This window comes from Bicyclus anynana, chromosome Z, assembly GCF_947172395.1.
Source record: "Bicyclus anynana chromosome Z, ilBicAnyn1.1, whole genome shotgun sequence".
Classification (NCBI taxonomy): domain Eukaryota; kingdom Metazoa; phylum Arthropoda; class Insecta; order Lepidoptera; family Nymphalidae; genus Bicyclus; species Bicyclus anynana.
This window is the reverse complement of record NC_069110.1, coordinates 15,841,626-15,860,208: the sequence shown is the minus strand read 5'-3', so window position 1 is coordinate 15,860,208 and position 18,583 is coordinate 15,841,626. Positions and strand designations below refer to the sequence as shown.

At 35.3% G+C, this 18,583-nt stretch overlaps 1 protein-coding gene across 4 annotated transcripts in view; it reads right to left on the bottom strand.

Moving 5' to 3' along the window:
- Positions 1-62: 62 nt before the first annotated feature.
- The window catches only part of LOC112048024 (cold shock domain-containing protein E1), a 45,836-nt gene continuing 27,315 nt past the window's right edge, over positions 63-18,583 (bottom strand). For all 4 annotated transcript variants that reach the window (XM_052890758.1, XM_052890760.1, XM_024085357.2 and 1 more), the window contains exons 9-14: positions 17,418-17,609; positions 15,074-15,196; positions 13,941-14,131; positions 10,811-11,028; positions 9,384-9,884; positions 63-9,028 (exon numbers count right to left, since the gene is read on the bottom strand). In XM_052890758.1, the coding sequence (XP_052746718.1) occupies positions 9,012-9,028; positions 9,384-9,884; positions 10,811-11,028; positions 13,941-14,131; positions 15,074-15,196; positions 17,418-17,609 (1,242 nt within the window). In that variant the 3' untranslated portion in view covers positions 63-9,011. The remainder of the gene's footprint in view (positions 9,029-9,383; positions 9,885-10,810; positions 11,029-13,940; positions 14,132-15,073; positions 15,197-17,417; positions 17,610-18,583) is intronic.

Genomic DNA, 18,583 nt, shown 5'->3' with positions numbered 1-18,583 from the left:
TTTCTTCATTACTCACCTTTGTATCGATTTATTTTGTAAAGGAAAAAAAAAGAAAAGCTTCATTTGATATAATGACATCGTTTATTGGTATATGTTTTATAACCTTTATTGCAATCGTATAGCTATAAATATGGCGTGGCGACCAATCGGTCAACTGTCACCAGCGTAACACATAAGTATACTTTAGAAACCGACGTATCACAAATTGTTGAACCGCAAGTTAACCAAAGTTGTCGAAATACATATGACGCTACATAGCAGCCAGTGTATGGAACTGACACTTTCAGGTATGAAACACATTTTTGTCGAAAGTCCATGGTAATAAAAAGAGGTATAAAAAAAACTTCAAACTTCAAAAGTAACCGCATTTGGCGTTTATATTATAATTTATTAAACATTAAAAAGTTGCTTTTCTCAAAATTAAAAAAAATTATAATATTAAAATTTTAATTTACGTCAAAGATTTAGATTTCGCCTTCGTTTCCTCCAATAGTATCAGTATTCATGTCACTGGCTGCTGTGCGTTTCAACTTGCAATCCGATAGAAGGCGCGCCTATATACGGCGGGAACATGAGACTCAAGTCGATGTTGGTGTACATAGATTTGATCACAATCATCAAAAAAGAAATTTGGCATAAATAACTCATTATTAACTAAACGTGTTAATTTACAAATAAAAAATAAAACTCTTACAATAATTCCAAAGTTTGTAATTTGTGGGAAGGTACTAATCACTTCGTACCATTTTGGAGTTACTAATAATCATGAATCACAAGAATAATCCCTTCGAGGTTCTTTTAAGCACTGCTTGACATAGTACTTTCTATAAATATTACGTACAAGTCAAGTTAATATGGCACGCTGCCTCGGAATATTGCATTCTGTTAACAACAGATATTTAATCAATAGACAAAACATTGTTTCTAAAAATTTCGAGACAATATTTTTTTGATTAATCAGAAAATGACAACTATAAAACATCACACTATAATAACCTCACTTAAACAAATATATTTTTAATAACAATTATAATACTAAGACACAGGCGGATCCAGTGCTTTTAAGGGATACTTTGCTAAATCCTACTCGAAGCGGGGTCAAGCCGCCTCCAAACAACGATTCTGGGTTGCCACTACTACGAGTAAATTATTTCATAAGCGCAGACCATTGACCTCATATAATAAAAGGACTCACAATTATGTAGAAAACTTCACTTAAAAAGTGGCCAATTTTGCTTTGGCAATTTTAGAATTATTGGTAAAGAAAATTATACATAAAGGAATTTAAATATAGTCCATATTCATTTTATTCAGTCATATTAAATAAGGTCATATTCAGAGCAAATTCAAACTTAAGATTTGAGTTTGAATTGAGTGGCAAGAAGTTGTGTTTGGCACTCATTTAGTGGGGACGTTTTTTGGTCGCTAATTGTGCATCCACTTTTTAATAGGAGATCGATGGCGCAGACAAATAAAAACTTGCAGTTTATAATTAAAAGTTACATTCCGAGGCAACGTGACGTTATTGAGGATTTTTTACATTTCATAGGAAATAGGAATGACCATTTAATATAAATATGAAAATTACAATAACGGGGGCTTAAATGTTTACGACTCGTTCAATATACCTAAGCAAGTACCTGCGCACAACGGAATGCGAACTTACGTTTAAAACGTTCGTGTGTTTAAATGATATTAAATAAGTTTAGAATTGTCTTGGAAAAAAATATCAAAGCCTCCTTTGGCCAAAGTATATCGTTCTATGCTACTGGTACAAGTTACAACGAAGTCATTACTATTGTTAGTAGGTACTTGCATATAATTAGGTATTCACATTTATATTTGGAACTTTAGGGAACATATTTCTTTTTAACTCTACGACATCAATAATCCAGTTTATTATATTTTTTATTCACTATTTTTTATACGGGTACGTGGGCGTTTTATAATACAAGTGAGAATATAATACAAGCGATATTATATTCTCGCTTGTATTATATCATTTTTCCCATATAATAAATTACAAAAACTGATTTGATCTGAATTCTAATTTGAAGTAAATAAGAATTCCAGGAAAGATATACTACATTTTCCAATAATATTCTTTTAATAAATTGACAAGCTTAACTACTAAAAATTTTAGGTTATACATAAGTGCAACAAAAATATAATACGGATACGTAAAATGGTTCAACTAAATTAAAAAAAAAAGAAAATAGGCCCACAAGTTTAGAGCACGTGTTAAAGTTTAAAGCTTATAGCAGTTAGTCACGTCCCCTAACACAGGCGTCTCTTGCGTAGGCGTTCGTCTAACGTTTGTATACTAACGCGACGTGAACGTATTTCGCTGTCGAACGCATATGCTAGCGTGTTAAGCCCCCCATTCACAAGCGCACCTATGCGCCAGATTTGTCGCTGTAAACAAGCCTGTCGACAAATCTACCTGTAATGCGAATTTTACAAGTCTGTGCATGTATATGTACACACCGTCTATACCACAGATACAACAGGTAACCAGATTTATAAAGTGCCAATTCTTTGTATTGAAACCAGCGTACCCGGAGGCGTGGCCTAAGCAAAGACATATATAGTGTAATAATACTTATCACACTGATAAACTCTTCACGTAATTGGCTGTTTAATATTTAGTGAAAAAAGAAATATGTTACCCTTACTTTAGAGTTGAATATTATTTATTCCTTTTGTCACAGAACAAAATACAATGTCAGTAAACAAAACAAGACTGCTAGTACTTGCGGTTACGCTTGCGAATTTCCGCACACCCGGGTGTAAGCGGGCCACGCCCCCTTGCTACTTCTATTGCTAAAAGCGTTAGCTTTTAGCGCTGTCTGTTCTGTGTTCTATACGTCGATGACGTATTTGTCGTTCAAAGTGCGACTCGAGGCTCATGTAGTGAATGGCGGGCTTAAAACTCGTGCCGTGGTTTACGCTAGCGTAATATATGTACATTATTATGAACAAATGGGCTAATAAATTAACAAAATATGTATTACATTTGAAATAGCTCAAAATATGCAAAAATATTCAAATAAAAAGCATAATATTTTAGTTATTAACTTACTATGAATATTAAAGTAAGTTTGTAAAATTGTGATTTTATAAGAGATTCACGTCTATTTAAATAAAAAGTTAACTTGTAACGCCTATAGAAACATTTTAAAGGTTTAATTTTTTTTGTATTTATCATTTCAAATTTAAACTAATATTGTTAAGCTCCTTTACGAGTGTTGGCGTTAAGCTTAGTTAAGTTAATTTAATATAACAAATTAAATTGTAAAGCAGAGTAGTGATGTAAATGTATAGAGGTATCTGCACAATTCGCACTATCGTTCGGTGGAATACGATCGCCTCTTTAAATTTTAACTAAATTAACAGAAAAATAAATTATACGCCCGCTCTACACTTTCACTTTCAGCTTTCCCAATTTATTTTATTTTTAACCTAGTTATATCGAATACGAACAAAACAATTATTCCTATCGGTTGTAACTTTTTTTTTCAATGTTACCGAGGCTAAAGGAACACCAATTCGATTTTAATTTTATATTTATAAAAAAAATAGATAGATGATGTGCCTGTTTTATTTTAGAGGTATATGTATACCATGTATTGTAATACATATTAAAGTAAGCAGTCGTATAGCTGGATTGTATCTTTTTAATTTGTTAAATTTAATAACACCTAGGTTGCTTTTCAAGAAAAGAAATGTTTGACACAGTCCTGGTTAATTTAAAAAGTATGTTGCACTGAACAGTAAAAACTAAGCCAGCATAAATTTGCACTTCTTAAACTTCTTATTTCACGATAATTCACTTTACCGCCACGAGTGTAGAGCGAGCTATTAAAGGTTACGTACTACAATATTTTCGTGATTTTTCAAACATATCGCTAATTAACATAATCTAATACCAATATTATTATTGCAATAAATATTATCTCAGTCTTTGGTTCCATTCCAGTTCATAGCATCACTTTACCGTTGAAAGCAAATCTGGTTTTGCGCAACATGTTTACCAAAACGAACCAGACTCTTTTAGACTTCAAAAGGCGAATTTATAATAATATATCTTTAATATCTAAGTATAAAATTTTGTTCGTTATTTTTGTATTTGTGAAGCAAGGGCTGGAGTCAACGCTAGTCAGTTCGTAGTCCATAATATAAATAATATTTGGGATAGTGTACGAAGCAACGTTACTAATTGTATTAAAAGCTATCTCGGAGATTTTGCTAAATATTGTTTTTTTTTTTTGACATTTTATATTATCTTAAACAAACATTTCCCCCAACCCTCAGTATAAACCGAAGACGCGCTAGTTTCAGAGACATGTGCCAAACGAAGAAATACCGTCGTTCCGATATAAGTTTTATTAAACATTTAAAGCCCTATGAGCTGAATAGACTTGCATAATTTGTATTGCACTTAAAATTTCTCAAATCACAGAATATACTAATTTATAAAAACAAAATATAAGCCCCATTTTATTTTAATTATTATCCCATATAGCATTGAAAATAATTGATATGTTAAGACGTAATGATAATCAAAAGCAGACAGCAATGCTTTAAAATTGCAATTCACGTATCACTCGCATAGTCAAACACACTATCAAAGATGCATTCTTTGTATAAATATATCTACTAATGTATTATTGCTGTTTATTTGGTCTTCCTAGAGTTTATTGAACATCGAGAGTAAGTAAATTCATTGCATTTAGAGATCCTAGTTTAGTTTTGCACTAAATAATTACTAACACTCAGTGATATGACAACAACAAATTCAGTATTGATGGTATTCACTCAATACGTACACAATCAATCTCACGCATATAAATACTTTCTAACTATCACTAAAGCCTGAAACACGTTGGCTAATGCAACATTCACAACAGCTTTATGTTAAGTAACAGTGTTTCATTATCAATTTTTCAAAAGCATTTCCCGAAATATCCGTTGCGATACAAGCTGCGATGCAGGTTGCGAATTCCATGTCTCCTAAATATATCAAGACACTGAACTTCGTTTTTGAAGTAAATTTATTAATCTTCCGTATATCTTGATATTATATTTCGTGAAATATTCTGAAAATTAATAGTTCTAGTAACGTTGATATTGCGTTAACAGTATTTACTGGCTAAGGTTTATTGCCTAATTAAGATATAATTTAGAATTCACGACTTATGACACTGTTGTTTACTAATACCTATTCGTTGGTTTTAGTAAACACAGCTCCTATATATTATATCCTATGCGAAGCTTTATTAAGCCAAAAAGCACTTTGTGGAGTGCATCAATTAAACATCTAATATTTTAGTCGAGTACGAACAATTTTTGGATTTACCGCTCAAAAATCGTTCGTACTCGACTAAAATACTAAAGTAGTCCGAACTAGGCATTAGTGTCAAGAGCCAAGCAATAGTCCCAAAACGCTACCGACCGACCAAAATGACCAACCTCTTTTCTGTAGTTTCACGCATTTTATATGGACTCGCGACACAATGCCGCTTACCTACCTATACTGATGAATACTGTTTACCAATTTAATAAAATTAGAAATGAAGGTACAAAACGCATGTCACTTCATATCTTATTTATTTTAAATGATGTATGGTTTGTTTATAAAATTTATTATATAAAATATAATTACCATATCTAATTGTTTTAAGCTTATTAATCAAATTTGTTTTCATTAATATAAGAACAAGTTAATTAGAATTATTATTAGGTGTGAAATGACTAATGATTTATACCCTCATTTATAATTTGTTTATTAGTAAACAGTACTCATCAAGAAAGGCTTTAGTATAACTACGAGTAATTGCGGAAACGGCCCAGAAGGACGAAGAAGTAGAAAAAGAAGAATAAGAAGAAGAAGAAAGAAGAAACTGGTGTAGTAATGGTACATGGTGTTCTCTTGACGTTACCTGTTAATACTCAAATGTCAAAAATGACACTTGTTATATGGCTGTTGTTTACTTCGAAAAGTTGGGATTGTATCAGTGTTGCTCTTATTAAGTTCGATGTATATAGTACATAGATCAGCCTGATATATGTAGTACATAGATCAGGCTTGAAATGTACTGTCTCTTTTAAGCATTAAACTACTTCAAAGTAAACTGAACATTGAATAGTAGAGATTGGGTCCTTTACTTAACTTTGAAGTAGTTATAATATATAGTATGTTAATTTCTAGATTTATGAACTCTCAATATTATTGCTTTCACATGCATGTAAACGTTATTATTTATACATGTGCTAATTCATGGTAAGGGTACAACGTCGAAAATGGTGTGTGTGTTCTGTTAGAGAATATAAACCCCTACATTGACTCTTTGTCATTTGGGTGTTTTTGAAATATTGTTTTAAGTTATTGTGTTATTTGACTGACTATTTTGAGTCTACACTCGGATTTTCAATTCCGCAGAATTCTGACGTATCTTTGTGCGAAAGTTTTATAGAATAACATTAAAACTGGTATGATTTTTTTTTTTAATTATAAAATCAACTTATGTATCTGGAAACACAAGGAAATGTCACAATTCCACCGATTTAATATCGTGAGTATAAATGTGATATGTAAGAAATCCAAAGAGTGATCATAGACTAGAATAAGGTCTTTGTTTTGATTCGATTACACCAAGACATTAACCAAAATCGTGGACCAATAATACCTAGTTCTAATATTCACCTATTAAAGTCATCAAGTTCTCACACAATTTTAGTATGGTTAATACTAATTTATAATACTATATATATAAATATGCAGAATCCGGTATTTTTAGCAATACTTGTCTAATATAAATCAGTATTATTAATGAAACATTTTCAAGAAATAGTTATGATTCATAAAAGAATTCCACTCAGAATAAGTTCTTAACATTATCATAAGATCACAAACTTAATCAAAATATGAGGTTATTTCGCACTATCCTTAAGTTAATTTTTCGAAAAAAAAATATTCACTTTATTCTTTAATAGTTTTTATAGTACTCGTGCATATTTTATTGTCAAGTAGTAAATAAAAGTTAACAATCAACCAAGTTAAGGCTTACCTAATCACTAATGACACAGTACAATAATTACTATATTGGATTTTTTTTTACTTTTTTCATTATTTTTTTGTTTTTTTTTTTAATCCAATACACAATTTAATATTTTATTTTGAAAGGCATCAATACATTTAACTTCGTACTCGCTCTTCTTTCCAAATTAGATTTAAAGATCAATTCAACATTTAATTTTAAAGGCATTTCCTTTTTTTACCCTATATCTAGATTTAATTAATCATCCATGTTTATAGACATGAATTATATTGCCTTTCTAAGCGCAAATCTCGCGTAGCCAAAGCATAAAGCCCCACACTTTACGTTTAAGCCTAAACGTGTACGGTTTCAGACAACCTTCGACGCTTTAATAGGGTAGTTGACTCATTTCAATTTTAATATAAACAAAAATAATTTACCATGGAATAATGGCCCGAAGTATATCAATATCAATTAATAAAAGTTTCAGGATTTCAGGAGGTTACAGGATTAAAACTTAATTAAAATATCACGTATTTTTTCAAATTTTCCAAACGTCAAAAACGCTGTCGCCCATTTTGTCGTCGTCAAACGTCAAACGTCAAACTAATTTTTAACTTATTTTTGTCAAATGCTCCATTTGTATTGGATTTATTGTAGAGACGTCATGAAACAGTTGAAATATAGAGTGTAAAAATATTTCATATTTTTTGCGACGTGATTACATGAAAATATTAGTTTTTAAATATATTTTTGTATTTAAAAACTAATATTTTCATGTAATCACGTCGCAAAAAATATGAAATATTTTTGTCCATTAGAATGATAATGAACGATTTAAGACCATTTGAAAAAAAAGTGTCAACTAGCCTAAACAATACGCCTTGTAAGCGTCACACCGTCCTGCGATGTAGTAACAAACGAGAGCACGTCCGTAACGCACGTTACGCTTCGATTGACACATGTCTGTACAGCCGGAACGTTACGCGTACACGTAATGGTTGCGGAATTTTGAACAACGCGTATGCGAAAAAGAACCTCAACATTTGTATATACAAATAAATAAAAAAAAAAAATAAAGAAAAACAAACTTGTAATTTGCGAACAAACATGGTAAACATTGATATGTTCTTTGCTCATTTATAAACTATAATTCAGCAAAACTAATCACCGGCACGTCAATTTTTTTTTACTTAGAGAATAATAAAAAAATTACTCAACAAAAACAAATTTTCTAAATGCTGCTAAAGAAAGGATCAAGTTCAGTCTCTCGCGAATACATAATGAAGTTTTTGGGTAAACTATACTCCGACCCGAAGGCACGAAAGAACACAACACATCACATTGTAGACTAGTTTGTTCAACACAATGTTTCATACATACAGACAATTTACACGTGTCATTAGAATTCATAGAAACGTATGAAAATGAGAGTGCTCTTCAACATATGTAAGCACGACAGATCTCCGACCCACTGTGAACGGCCACAAACAATATATAACAACAAACAAACAAACAAACAAACATATTGAAGTCGTGTCTTTTGTGTGCACATCGTCGTTCACCATTCAAAGCCGTGAATACGAAGATTTCTTTCAAAATAACACCGTTTTTCAATTATTTCATAAATACTCAAAATGGAATATATTCTCGACAGGTCGTATTTCATTTTCGAGGTTTTGAACTTAAGACAATGATGTGTATATACACACACAAAAGAACGACTTTGGTGTTATGGTACTTCTCCCTGTGTTTCAAGTTTACTGTTTCAAACTTCAAATTGTTGAATATCTACGAATATTGAATATTTCACATAACTTACACATTTAACACTTTGAACAAAGACAGTGATGCCGCAGTCGGTATAGTTTACCTTTAGTTGTATTTAAATCAAACTGAGGATATGTTGATCTACATAGCAGTAAAGTAGCCACTTTTTTTTTCAGGCCTCGTTCCGTTCCTGCATTTATCTCACTCGCCCAGTTGCTCTGAAAATATTTAAAAGTTATTTTCTTTACGTTTAAATAACTACTCCGGTTCAACTGGCTACATAATAACAACATGCTGCGAGTTAGTTGATCGTCGACGATAATACTAGTGCTAGCGTGAATATTATTTCGAACAATATCGCAAATAATACGTATGTCAAAATATATCTTAAAATCCTTAAACCTATACACGCGGCCTTCCGGCACGAGTGATACTGTGACCGGCTCGATCGTGGTGTACACCACGTGGTGGTGGATAGGTTTAAGTCGTGAGGTATACGTCCACGGTCGGCTGACGTATAGCTCACGAGTTGCTGGTGCTCAATGTCACATATGGCTGGTGTGGCCAACTCACCGGCCAGCGGGCGGCGCGGGCGGAAGCCGCGGCTGCCGTCGGGCCCGCGCGGCGCGCGCACCGTCACGACGCGCGGCGCGGCGTCCTCCAGCGACTGCGTGCGCAGGCGAGCCAGCAGCCGCTCGGGCCGCTCGGCGCGCTTCACGGGCTTGCTGGCCACCTTCACCACGTTGCAGGCCGACGACTTGCCGTTGCGCGGGTTGGTCAGCATCACGAACTCCACCGAGTCGCCGGGCTGCAGTTCCGAAGCGCCGCCGCGCACCTCCGACATGTGGAAGAACAGCCGCCGCGCGTCCTCCGCCTCCACGGACAGGAAGCCGAAGCCGCCCTTAATGGCGTCGACGGTCGCGCGCCGCTTCTTGCGCACGGGCACGATGTTGGCGGCGCGGCCCTCCCGGTCCGCCTGGAAGGTGACCGGGTCCCCCACTTGCAGGATCTCGCGTTTGCACGCCAAGCCCATGATTCCGAATTCGTATGTCATGCCACCCACTTGAATTAGGCCTGTCGAAAGGAAAATTGAAATTGATTGCATAATTATTATCAAGACTAAACAAAAACTGTTTTCTGAAATACTAGAATTCGTATTTTAAATTAAATCATTCTGTAATTCTCTATTGAAGGACAATAGCAAATTACACAACACCAGCAATTTGGTACATCGGTGCCCACCCATTTCATAGGTACAACATGTTTTTCACTTATAGAGTGAGTAAACTAAATTAAACTTCAAAAACGCTGTCGTCTATTGTATGACTTCACAGTGTTACCTGATGTACTAAACATCAAACTAACAATTGTTAACTAATATTTTTGTCAAATGCTCCGTTTGTAAGGGACTTGTTATAGTGACTAAAATTTTCATGTAATCACGTCTCGAAAAATATTTAAAAAAAAAATCAATCTAGCCTATTGGTGTATTTCGGATCCTTGTTCTAAGTAATAATATTGTTATTGTTTACATTATTTAATACTAGGGGACGCCTGCGACTTCGTCTCTGCGTCATTCTGCAGCTACCCTACACCATACAGATGATTAGTAGGCACCCTTACCCTACCCTAGGGGTAGGGTAGATGTAGGTTACCCTGTAGGTAGGATATACCCTGTACCCCTACTCTTCCCTACCTACCCTATCCCTAACCTACCCTACCCTACCCCTACCCTACGCTACCCCTACTCTACCCCTACCATACCCTACCCCTACCCTACCCTACCTTACCTCTACCCTATATCTACCATACCCCTACCCTATTCCTACCATACCACGCGACGCAAAGCTTATAAAATGAAGTAACTGGCAGTTATTTCGAGAATATATTTCATGTACAGAATTGACCTCTCTACAGATTTATTATAAGTATAGATGAGTCAAGTAGCCCATTGAGCTCTCTCGCGGCACACGCCATGAAACATGAACTTGCGCACTCACCGGAGTACTTGGCTTGGTCTGGGTTGAGAGCGCGCAGGGTGCGCGTCACCGTGCCGTTCAAAGCTGGCTCCAGGAGCTTGGCGATCGGTATGGAGCCCTTCGGCAACACGCGCACAAACTCCGCGCTGGCACAACCTCCCCCGCAACCGTTGGCACGTCCCAGACCGTATTCCACTTCTGTGCCGAGTTCGAGATTATCTGCGCTGCCTTCGAGGTTACTGGAATTCAATATTTTCTTGATCAGGACAATGAAGTTACTTTTTTTCGATTTTTGTTAGTTTTTATACCCGCACCCACGAAAACAAAATATATTTTTCTATAGTTATTTATTTTTAAAATTATTTTACTGTTTTTTTTTTGTATGAAATTACATTACTTTTTTTATTGTAGTCTGGGTGACGTGAAAACTATATCATGAATAAGTACAATACATTAGAAATAACAAGCGACAATAAACATATATGTATTATACGCCAAACGTGCAGTCCGCTTTGACGTTGAAACACACAGAAACGCTAATAGGCATGGCATAACATGGCATGGCTGCTATAAACCTTGTGTTCAAAGCAGACTTGGAGTTTGGCACATGCTATAAAAATCAGTGTATTATATACATATACAACAAGCGCAACTCTATCACATTATATTGATTATGATTATATTGTTTTTAAAATAGATTTTGGTGTATCAGTGAAACAAAATGGTGCAATGTAATTTTTTTTCCCCGACTAACTTTAACATTGGTGTATTAAAGTTAATACTTAGTTTGTTCGACATTGTAACTACTGGATTTTGAAACAAAAAAGATTATAAATAAAATAATCCAACAATGATTAAATAACAATAAAACTCAAATACTAGCTAGAAAGATATAAATCTTCTGGCAGTTTTACATTATTGACGTCATAATTCAATACAAATGAACATACTTCGCTTTACGGATAGCCAATATTTAAAACAGTAGCTTTGCATTTCTAGTAAGCTTTTTATCGCAAAATAAACATACGTTAAACACCAAAATATTTTGTTAACATCAATTACATATACATAAATGCATATAAATAACACAGCAAAACACCAAAGGCAACAAGTAATTACTTTACCGTGTATATAACTTTAAAGCTTCAAATCATAAAATAAATACCATGTATTATTTCTACTTTTTTAAGGGTTTCATAGTCAATAAGGAACCCTTGTACTTTAATTACGATCGTCTGTCCGTCCGTCAGTACTCAAGAGACAGTACAGTACAGTCAGTACACCATCAAATATTTCAAAGTAAAATATTCATAAATAGTCAAAGATCATACGCGCTTTGCAAATAAAACTACACATTTAATACAATCATATTAAACTATAGCTTGACCAGAAAAATAAGAAACATCGCCATGATGCGGAAAAGAATGGAACTAATTTTTTCCATTAAAATAGACACAGACTGCTGAGACACTTGTGACGCCCCCAATCCAGGTTTTTATATGTCTGGTCAGACTATAGAAACAGCGATAAGTTTAATAAATTTATTTATTGAATAAAAAATAAAGAAACTAAAAAACACATCAATTTTCACAGGCAAAAGGCAAGGCAGCCTAAACTTAAAGGATCTAAATATCATGAGAGACCATCATATACAAATTAAAAATATTCCCGCAATTCATCACAATATTTTTTAAACAATAAGGACTGTTTTTAAATTGTATATAAATTAGGAGTATGCTAATAGCAAAGCAATTTTGTAAAAGTAACAGGGTATCTGCGATCATTACTTTCGGAGCTACAGGAATTTTAAGGGCTAGATTTACGGCGCTGCCGCGGGTCCCTGAAAAACGCCGCATACAAATTGGTACGAATTAATGACGTCGTAGGTCCTAATGATCGTTAGATTTGTATGGGCATTCAAACAAAATTCCTAATATCTTTGTTATTTCTTCATTTATGTTTATAGTTCGTGTATTAAAAAATGTTACATTTAATGTAAGGAAGCTGAAACTGTATAAATGTTCATACAATTACGATGAATGATTTTTAATAGATTTTGAAATTTTATAATCTTATTTATTTTGCAAATATCCAGTCAATCTTTACATTTTATGTATTATAAATTAGTTACATTGACCTTATTTACCCGAATGTATCTTAGAAATCTATGTATTCGAACCCAATCATCATCCCCATTCAATTTGACTGTTGCGATGAAACAGGGAATTCAATTGCTAGTGCATAAACTCGCAGAGACAAAAATATAAATTTAAACTGATGTATCCTATAATGTTTATTTATTGTGAAGTATGAAGTGGGTGCGGGCAAAAGCTACAAAATACAGAAATATAAATATAGATTCAACAATAAACATCAATCTTAAAATAACTATATAAATATTCGCTTTGCTGAACATTGTATGTAAGACGTAAAAATCTTAATAACAACGCTAACGCACGTCGGTCACCCGTTTAACCTTGTTTGTTTACTTAAACAGGAGTACACCATTTCCATTGCCTTGCTATTAAGATTCCTATGGTTGCAAGCAGTGCAGCATAACCAGAAAAAAATAATCGTCATGTAGCAAAATAAAGGAATTTTTATATTGTATTAGCGTACTAAACCTATAGAACTAAACGAGCATTACACTTAATACATTTTAAATAACTGACTTAAAAAAAAGTTTCGCCATGTGGAGGAAAAAAACTAAATTCATCAATTTAAAAAAAATACTGTGGCCAACCCAGTACCAACCCAGTGTGTGTGTACCTCAGACCAATTATAGAAGGACCAGTATCGCACCCATATTCACAAACGAAATTTTCTGTCATTTTCTAAGGAAAACGAGCTTAGATTTGGTATATATCTTTTACTAAACTATAAGTTTTTGCCCGTTTTTTACATTATTCAACTACACAAAAAGGTATTTTTACGGAGCTCATTAACCGACGAATACGATTACAACTATGAAACATCGATGATATAGAGACAATTTTTATAATCGCATTAGATCGTTGATCATATACTTTGACAGAAAATTAACGTATAGCGAGGCAGGTCCTATACAATAGTTGGTCTGGGGTGTGTACCAACCCAGGTTTTTGATATTTCTGGTCAGCGTATACTGCTGTTTTATTTAAAAATAAAGTACCTGAAGTGGAAGAAGACCTCCTTGGTGTGGTCGGCGGTCTCGATGAACCCGAAGCCATCCTTCAGCGCGGCCACGAAGCCTTTGAACGTAGAACGCGACTGTTGTCCGCCGCCGCCGCCGCCGCCCGCGCCGTTGCTAAGGCTGTGCGCAGTTTGCACTGCCATCGCAACCAGCTCTTTTGTGGAAATCACCTGCGCAACCACGAAGACAAAAAGTTATTTCTCAAACATGCTTGGAAATTTGAACATTATTTGACAACCTTCTTCGAGATTAATCGAAGTTGGTCGAGCAGTGGCCGGCAATAGTTGTATGAAAATCCATATTTGTAGTGTTTAGCGGCCAAATAAATTACTATGTAAAATCATATTTGCCGTGTAATTTAAAAATGGAACGATCTTCTTCGGTTTTAATTTCCCACCATCGACTTCCCGTCCAAACTTTGAAATTCAGAATCACACCGCAGACACTAGTATACAACAAACTTCAACCTCGTTAATTATCTCAAACGAACTTAATGCCCGGAAAATCCACATTAAATTTTAAGAATTGTACATTCATTATTTGTATTTTCAAATAAATGTTATGAATTGTACTTTACTTTCCTACTGTACTTTAATTTCCGCACATTATTTGAGAAAAGTACTATACAAGTCTTGGCCGCAACTAGGCATTGATGGACTTACGTATGTGCCTCGGCTTCGCCTCGGCCCACATTCACACGTTCGTCCATCAATAGCTCTTTTGCCAGCTGCTGCAGTAATGTACTATTTTTTAATCCTCAATAAGTTATTTATCACATTATTAGAAAGTAATGGTGATAATGTTGTGAATATCGCACTACAGGAAACAGGGTTTATGTCGTTGTATTAACGTACGTCACATATCAATACAAATAACATATATAAGATAGAAAAAGAAAATATTTTGAGGACCAGAATTTCTAAATTATATGATGCAGTATTATCCATAAATGATGGCTAATCAATAAAATTAAATTATGAAGAAATAGCTCATGTAATTTGTTGATAGATCCTCTATTTGTTCCCTGCTCTAAAGTCTAGTTATGTCCAAAATTAGATAATCATTATTTTCTATTATTATATTAGCATGTTTATGATTGAGGTGTGAGTTACCCGGTAAGCGTCAAATATAACTTTGTCACCGATGCGCGGCATCATTTTAGACTCGCATTTCTTCGCTGAGAACGGTATGGATTTCTTCACATTGTACATTTGACACGTGATGAGCCCGTCGTCCTGAAACGATACGAATTATATTCTTAAATACATTTATTGAGTACAGATGTCGATAGCAAAAATATAAATCACCAAGCTCAGAAGTGTTGCATAAGATTGAACGGAGTATGTAAAACATAACCTTGCGAGTGAGTAGTTATATTATACGATTGAATACGTTTACGATAAAAATTCACTGATCTGAATTCAACCTTGCACAAGAAATGTTTTAGCATGTGAAATGATCCTGTGGTAACTTTATTCTGAAACCCGCGTGAGTACTTGCGCGTGATCTAATTCAGAGTTGAATAAACTGCCCTCAGCCCAGACTCACGACACCTGCCTAGATCGATGGCTTGCAACCTATTAAAAACCTTGCGTTTTGTATATTTATAATAGATTGACGAATACTATCGTATTAAAGATGTAGGCTTCTCATTGGAATCACTTGCATATTAACCATAAAGCAAAGCTAAATGAGAGCATGCAGAAAGAAACACTACTAGTGATTGTATCTCGACGGATTAAATCCGAGATTTAATCCGTATCAACCAACTAAGTAGTATAGTACCAACCGACAACGCTTCCTAAAGTGTTGTCGGTTGGTATGTCGTCGACAGGATTGTAAAGAATATTCTACGGACGTCTAGATCTACAACCGGCGGCGTTGGATTTGACTGTTTGAAGTGACTTGCTACTTGTTCGATGTTTTCAATTTAACACTTTCTATTCACTTTAGTGTGTGGAATTTATTTATTGGGACTGATCGTTTATCAACGGACGATCACTCTCAATAAATTATTATCCTGAGCCTAGAGCCTAAAACCATAAAGTGTAACGATCCATTTTTTCCCATATTTAAATGTAATTGGTTCGATAGGCCTCGTCACCTATCATGCAATGACAACTTAGATAATATAATCGAATTTAGAAAACATATGCTCCTCTGCCAGGCTATCAACTAAAACGGTGGCTTTCAAAAATGAAGGCCACTGAATACATTCGATTTTTTTATATTTGGTATATGAGAATAGGTTGTAAATTAAAAATATTTATGTGTATATCGTAGGACAACGTGTGATACAATCGCGTGCATATTCTCGAGTGGGGTCAATATGACCAAGACCAAGTGATACACAATCGTGCATCCGCATGACGTTACAACACTTCACTTCAGTAGGACCCTTGCGGTGCTGGGAGCTCGTAGATCATCATCTTTATGGAGCATGTAACAAAGATCAGATTTGCGCGCGCAGAATTTTGCATCCTAGATCTGCACAAGTAACAGCTATATTGTATTGAATTGTTTGATAAGCTGGCACAAGGTTACGTATTATTAAATTCTAACATATGATCTAACGAATTAACTAGTCATACTTTTGAGTATCGTCTTCAGTTCATGCATAAATTAATCCTAGTACTAACACGGTGCCCTTTTTTAGTTACTAAAAGACCAATTCAGTCACTGTAATTTTATCATATTTCATAAAATTGTCTAAAGCAAGAAAACTAAGGTTATTTATATGCACGCCAAGTGCGTGTACTCAATATTAAGCAAGCGCAGGACACAGTTAATAGACCATGAGGTCATTTTATACATAATCCTAGATAGATAATTGCATAAATTGAAAAAAAACTGCGAGTTTGGACTCGCGCACAAAGGGTTCCGTACCATTATCTACAAAACGGCAAATAAAATCATTTTAGTTGTATTTTTTCATTGCCCTCTTAAATATTTTATTGTTTTATTTGTTGCTACATAGTAACAAAAATACATTATTTGTGTAAATTTCACTATCTATCACGTATCATGATATACAGACGGACGGACGGACAGTGGAGTGTTAGTAATAGGGTCTGGATTTATCTTTCCGTTACGGAACAATAAAATCCTAAGTAATAAAGCTTCTTGGATTAGTAACTCGAGAACTAAAATATAAGGGTTTTATTTTGTAACTTTGAATTCCATTCCGTTACGCTCAAATCGTCAGATTTTCCAAATGTCCAATTTTTGGCTATCAACTCACCTACCTTATCTGAATTACTTATTTATTATCTGAATTATTATATGACGTGCTGGTTAAGTATTTCTGAAGTTACGTTTATTTTTGGTTGCCCCAAACGTACCCACCAATATTAAGGCCACCAAGGTACTCAACAACATGCAAAGTTGTTGAGTACCACCTCTAGGGGGCTGCGAAAATCCCCTCTTCGGTTCCCCTACTATTAGTAGTTCACTCACCGGGTTGGGTTCAGGGCCGTAGGTCGGGCTAGCCGAAGAGCGCACCGCCTCCCTGGAGACCACGCCGCGCACGCCGCGTTCCACTAGCACCTCAAACTGCACCGTGCCCGGCGGCAGGGGCTTGATGCGGATGGCCTTGGGGCTGGTGTTCATAGTAGCGAACGACGCCACGGGGTCCACTGTAAACTCCACCTGCACGAGAGTTAATTTAGCCATAGCCGGTCCCAGCTGATTATCAGCTGTACGCTCTTTGCTTTTACGGAGTCATCTTTCATCTTTTTTTATCTTAGATAGCAGAGGCCCCTTACGTGTGAAAGCAAAATGTAGTAAAATGTAATCATATAAACGATTCAACGCATAGTATGTCACAAATGCGTTGCGACGACGTACTACGTCGCAGGTAGGCGACGCTAGCATCCATTCACTCTCAAAACGGAAACACTGTCCGTCGCAATGGAACTCCGTTGAAACGGGCGATGTCGCAACGCCTAACAATGATATCTTTACTTCAGTCTATTCATCGGCCACGGATTGACATCAAAAGCGGATTTAAATAGCAAAACACGATTATTGAATGGGCACCTATCAGGTCTAACGCTTGCCATTAAGAATGTTACCAATAAAACCTCGAGTGGCAGAATGGCACAAAACTTTTTTATATTCTTTACAAGTTAGCCCGTGACTACAATCTCACCTGATGGTAAGTGATGATGCAACCTGAAATGGAGGCGGCTAACTTGTTAGGAGGAGGATGAAAATCCACACCCTTTTTGGTTTCTACACTACATTACACCTATTACTTGTGGTAACTAGCCACGGCTGAAGCCGTGGCTAGCCAATAAAGAAAACCTCAATTGGCTCAGCCGGGGATCGAGCCCAGGACCTCTTGTAAATCCACCGTGCATACCACTGCGCCACTGGCCGACAAAACTACTAAAAACTAGTTCCCCTTCTCCACTCAAGTCATTCTCCCCGTCTATCCCAAAATATTTTATGAAGGATTATCCAACAAAAGGAGTAGACGCATCGAACATCACGTCAAGAATGAACTAGTCGCCTATATAGCCAGCACTATACCTTCCACTACTCCCCACTAACACACGGAACACTTTGTACTATCTCGGCTCGTGACGACACAAGCCCATCAACTACAAACTTATTTAAAT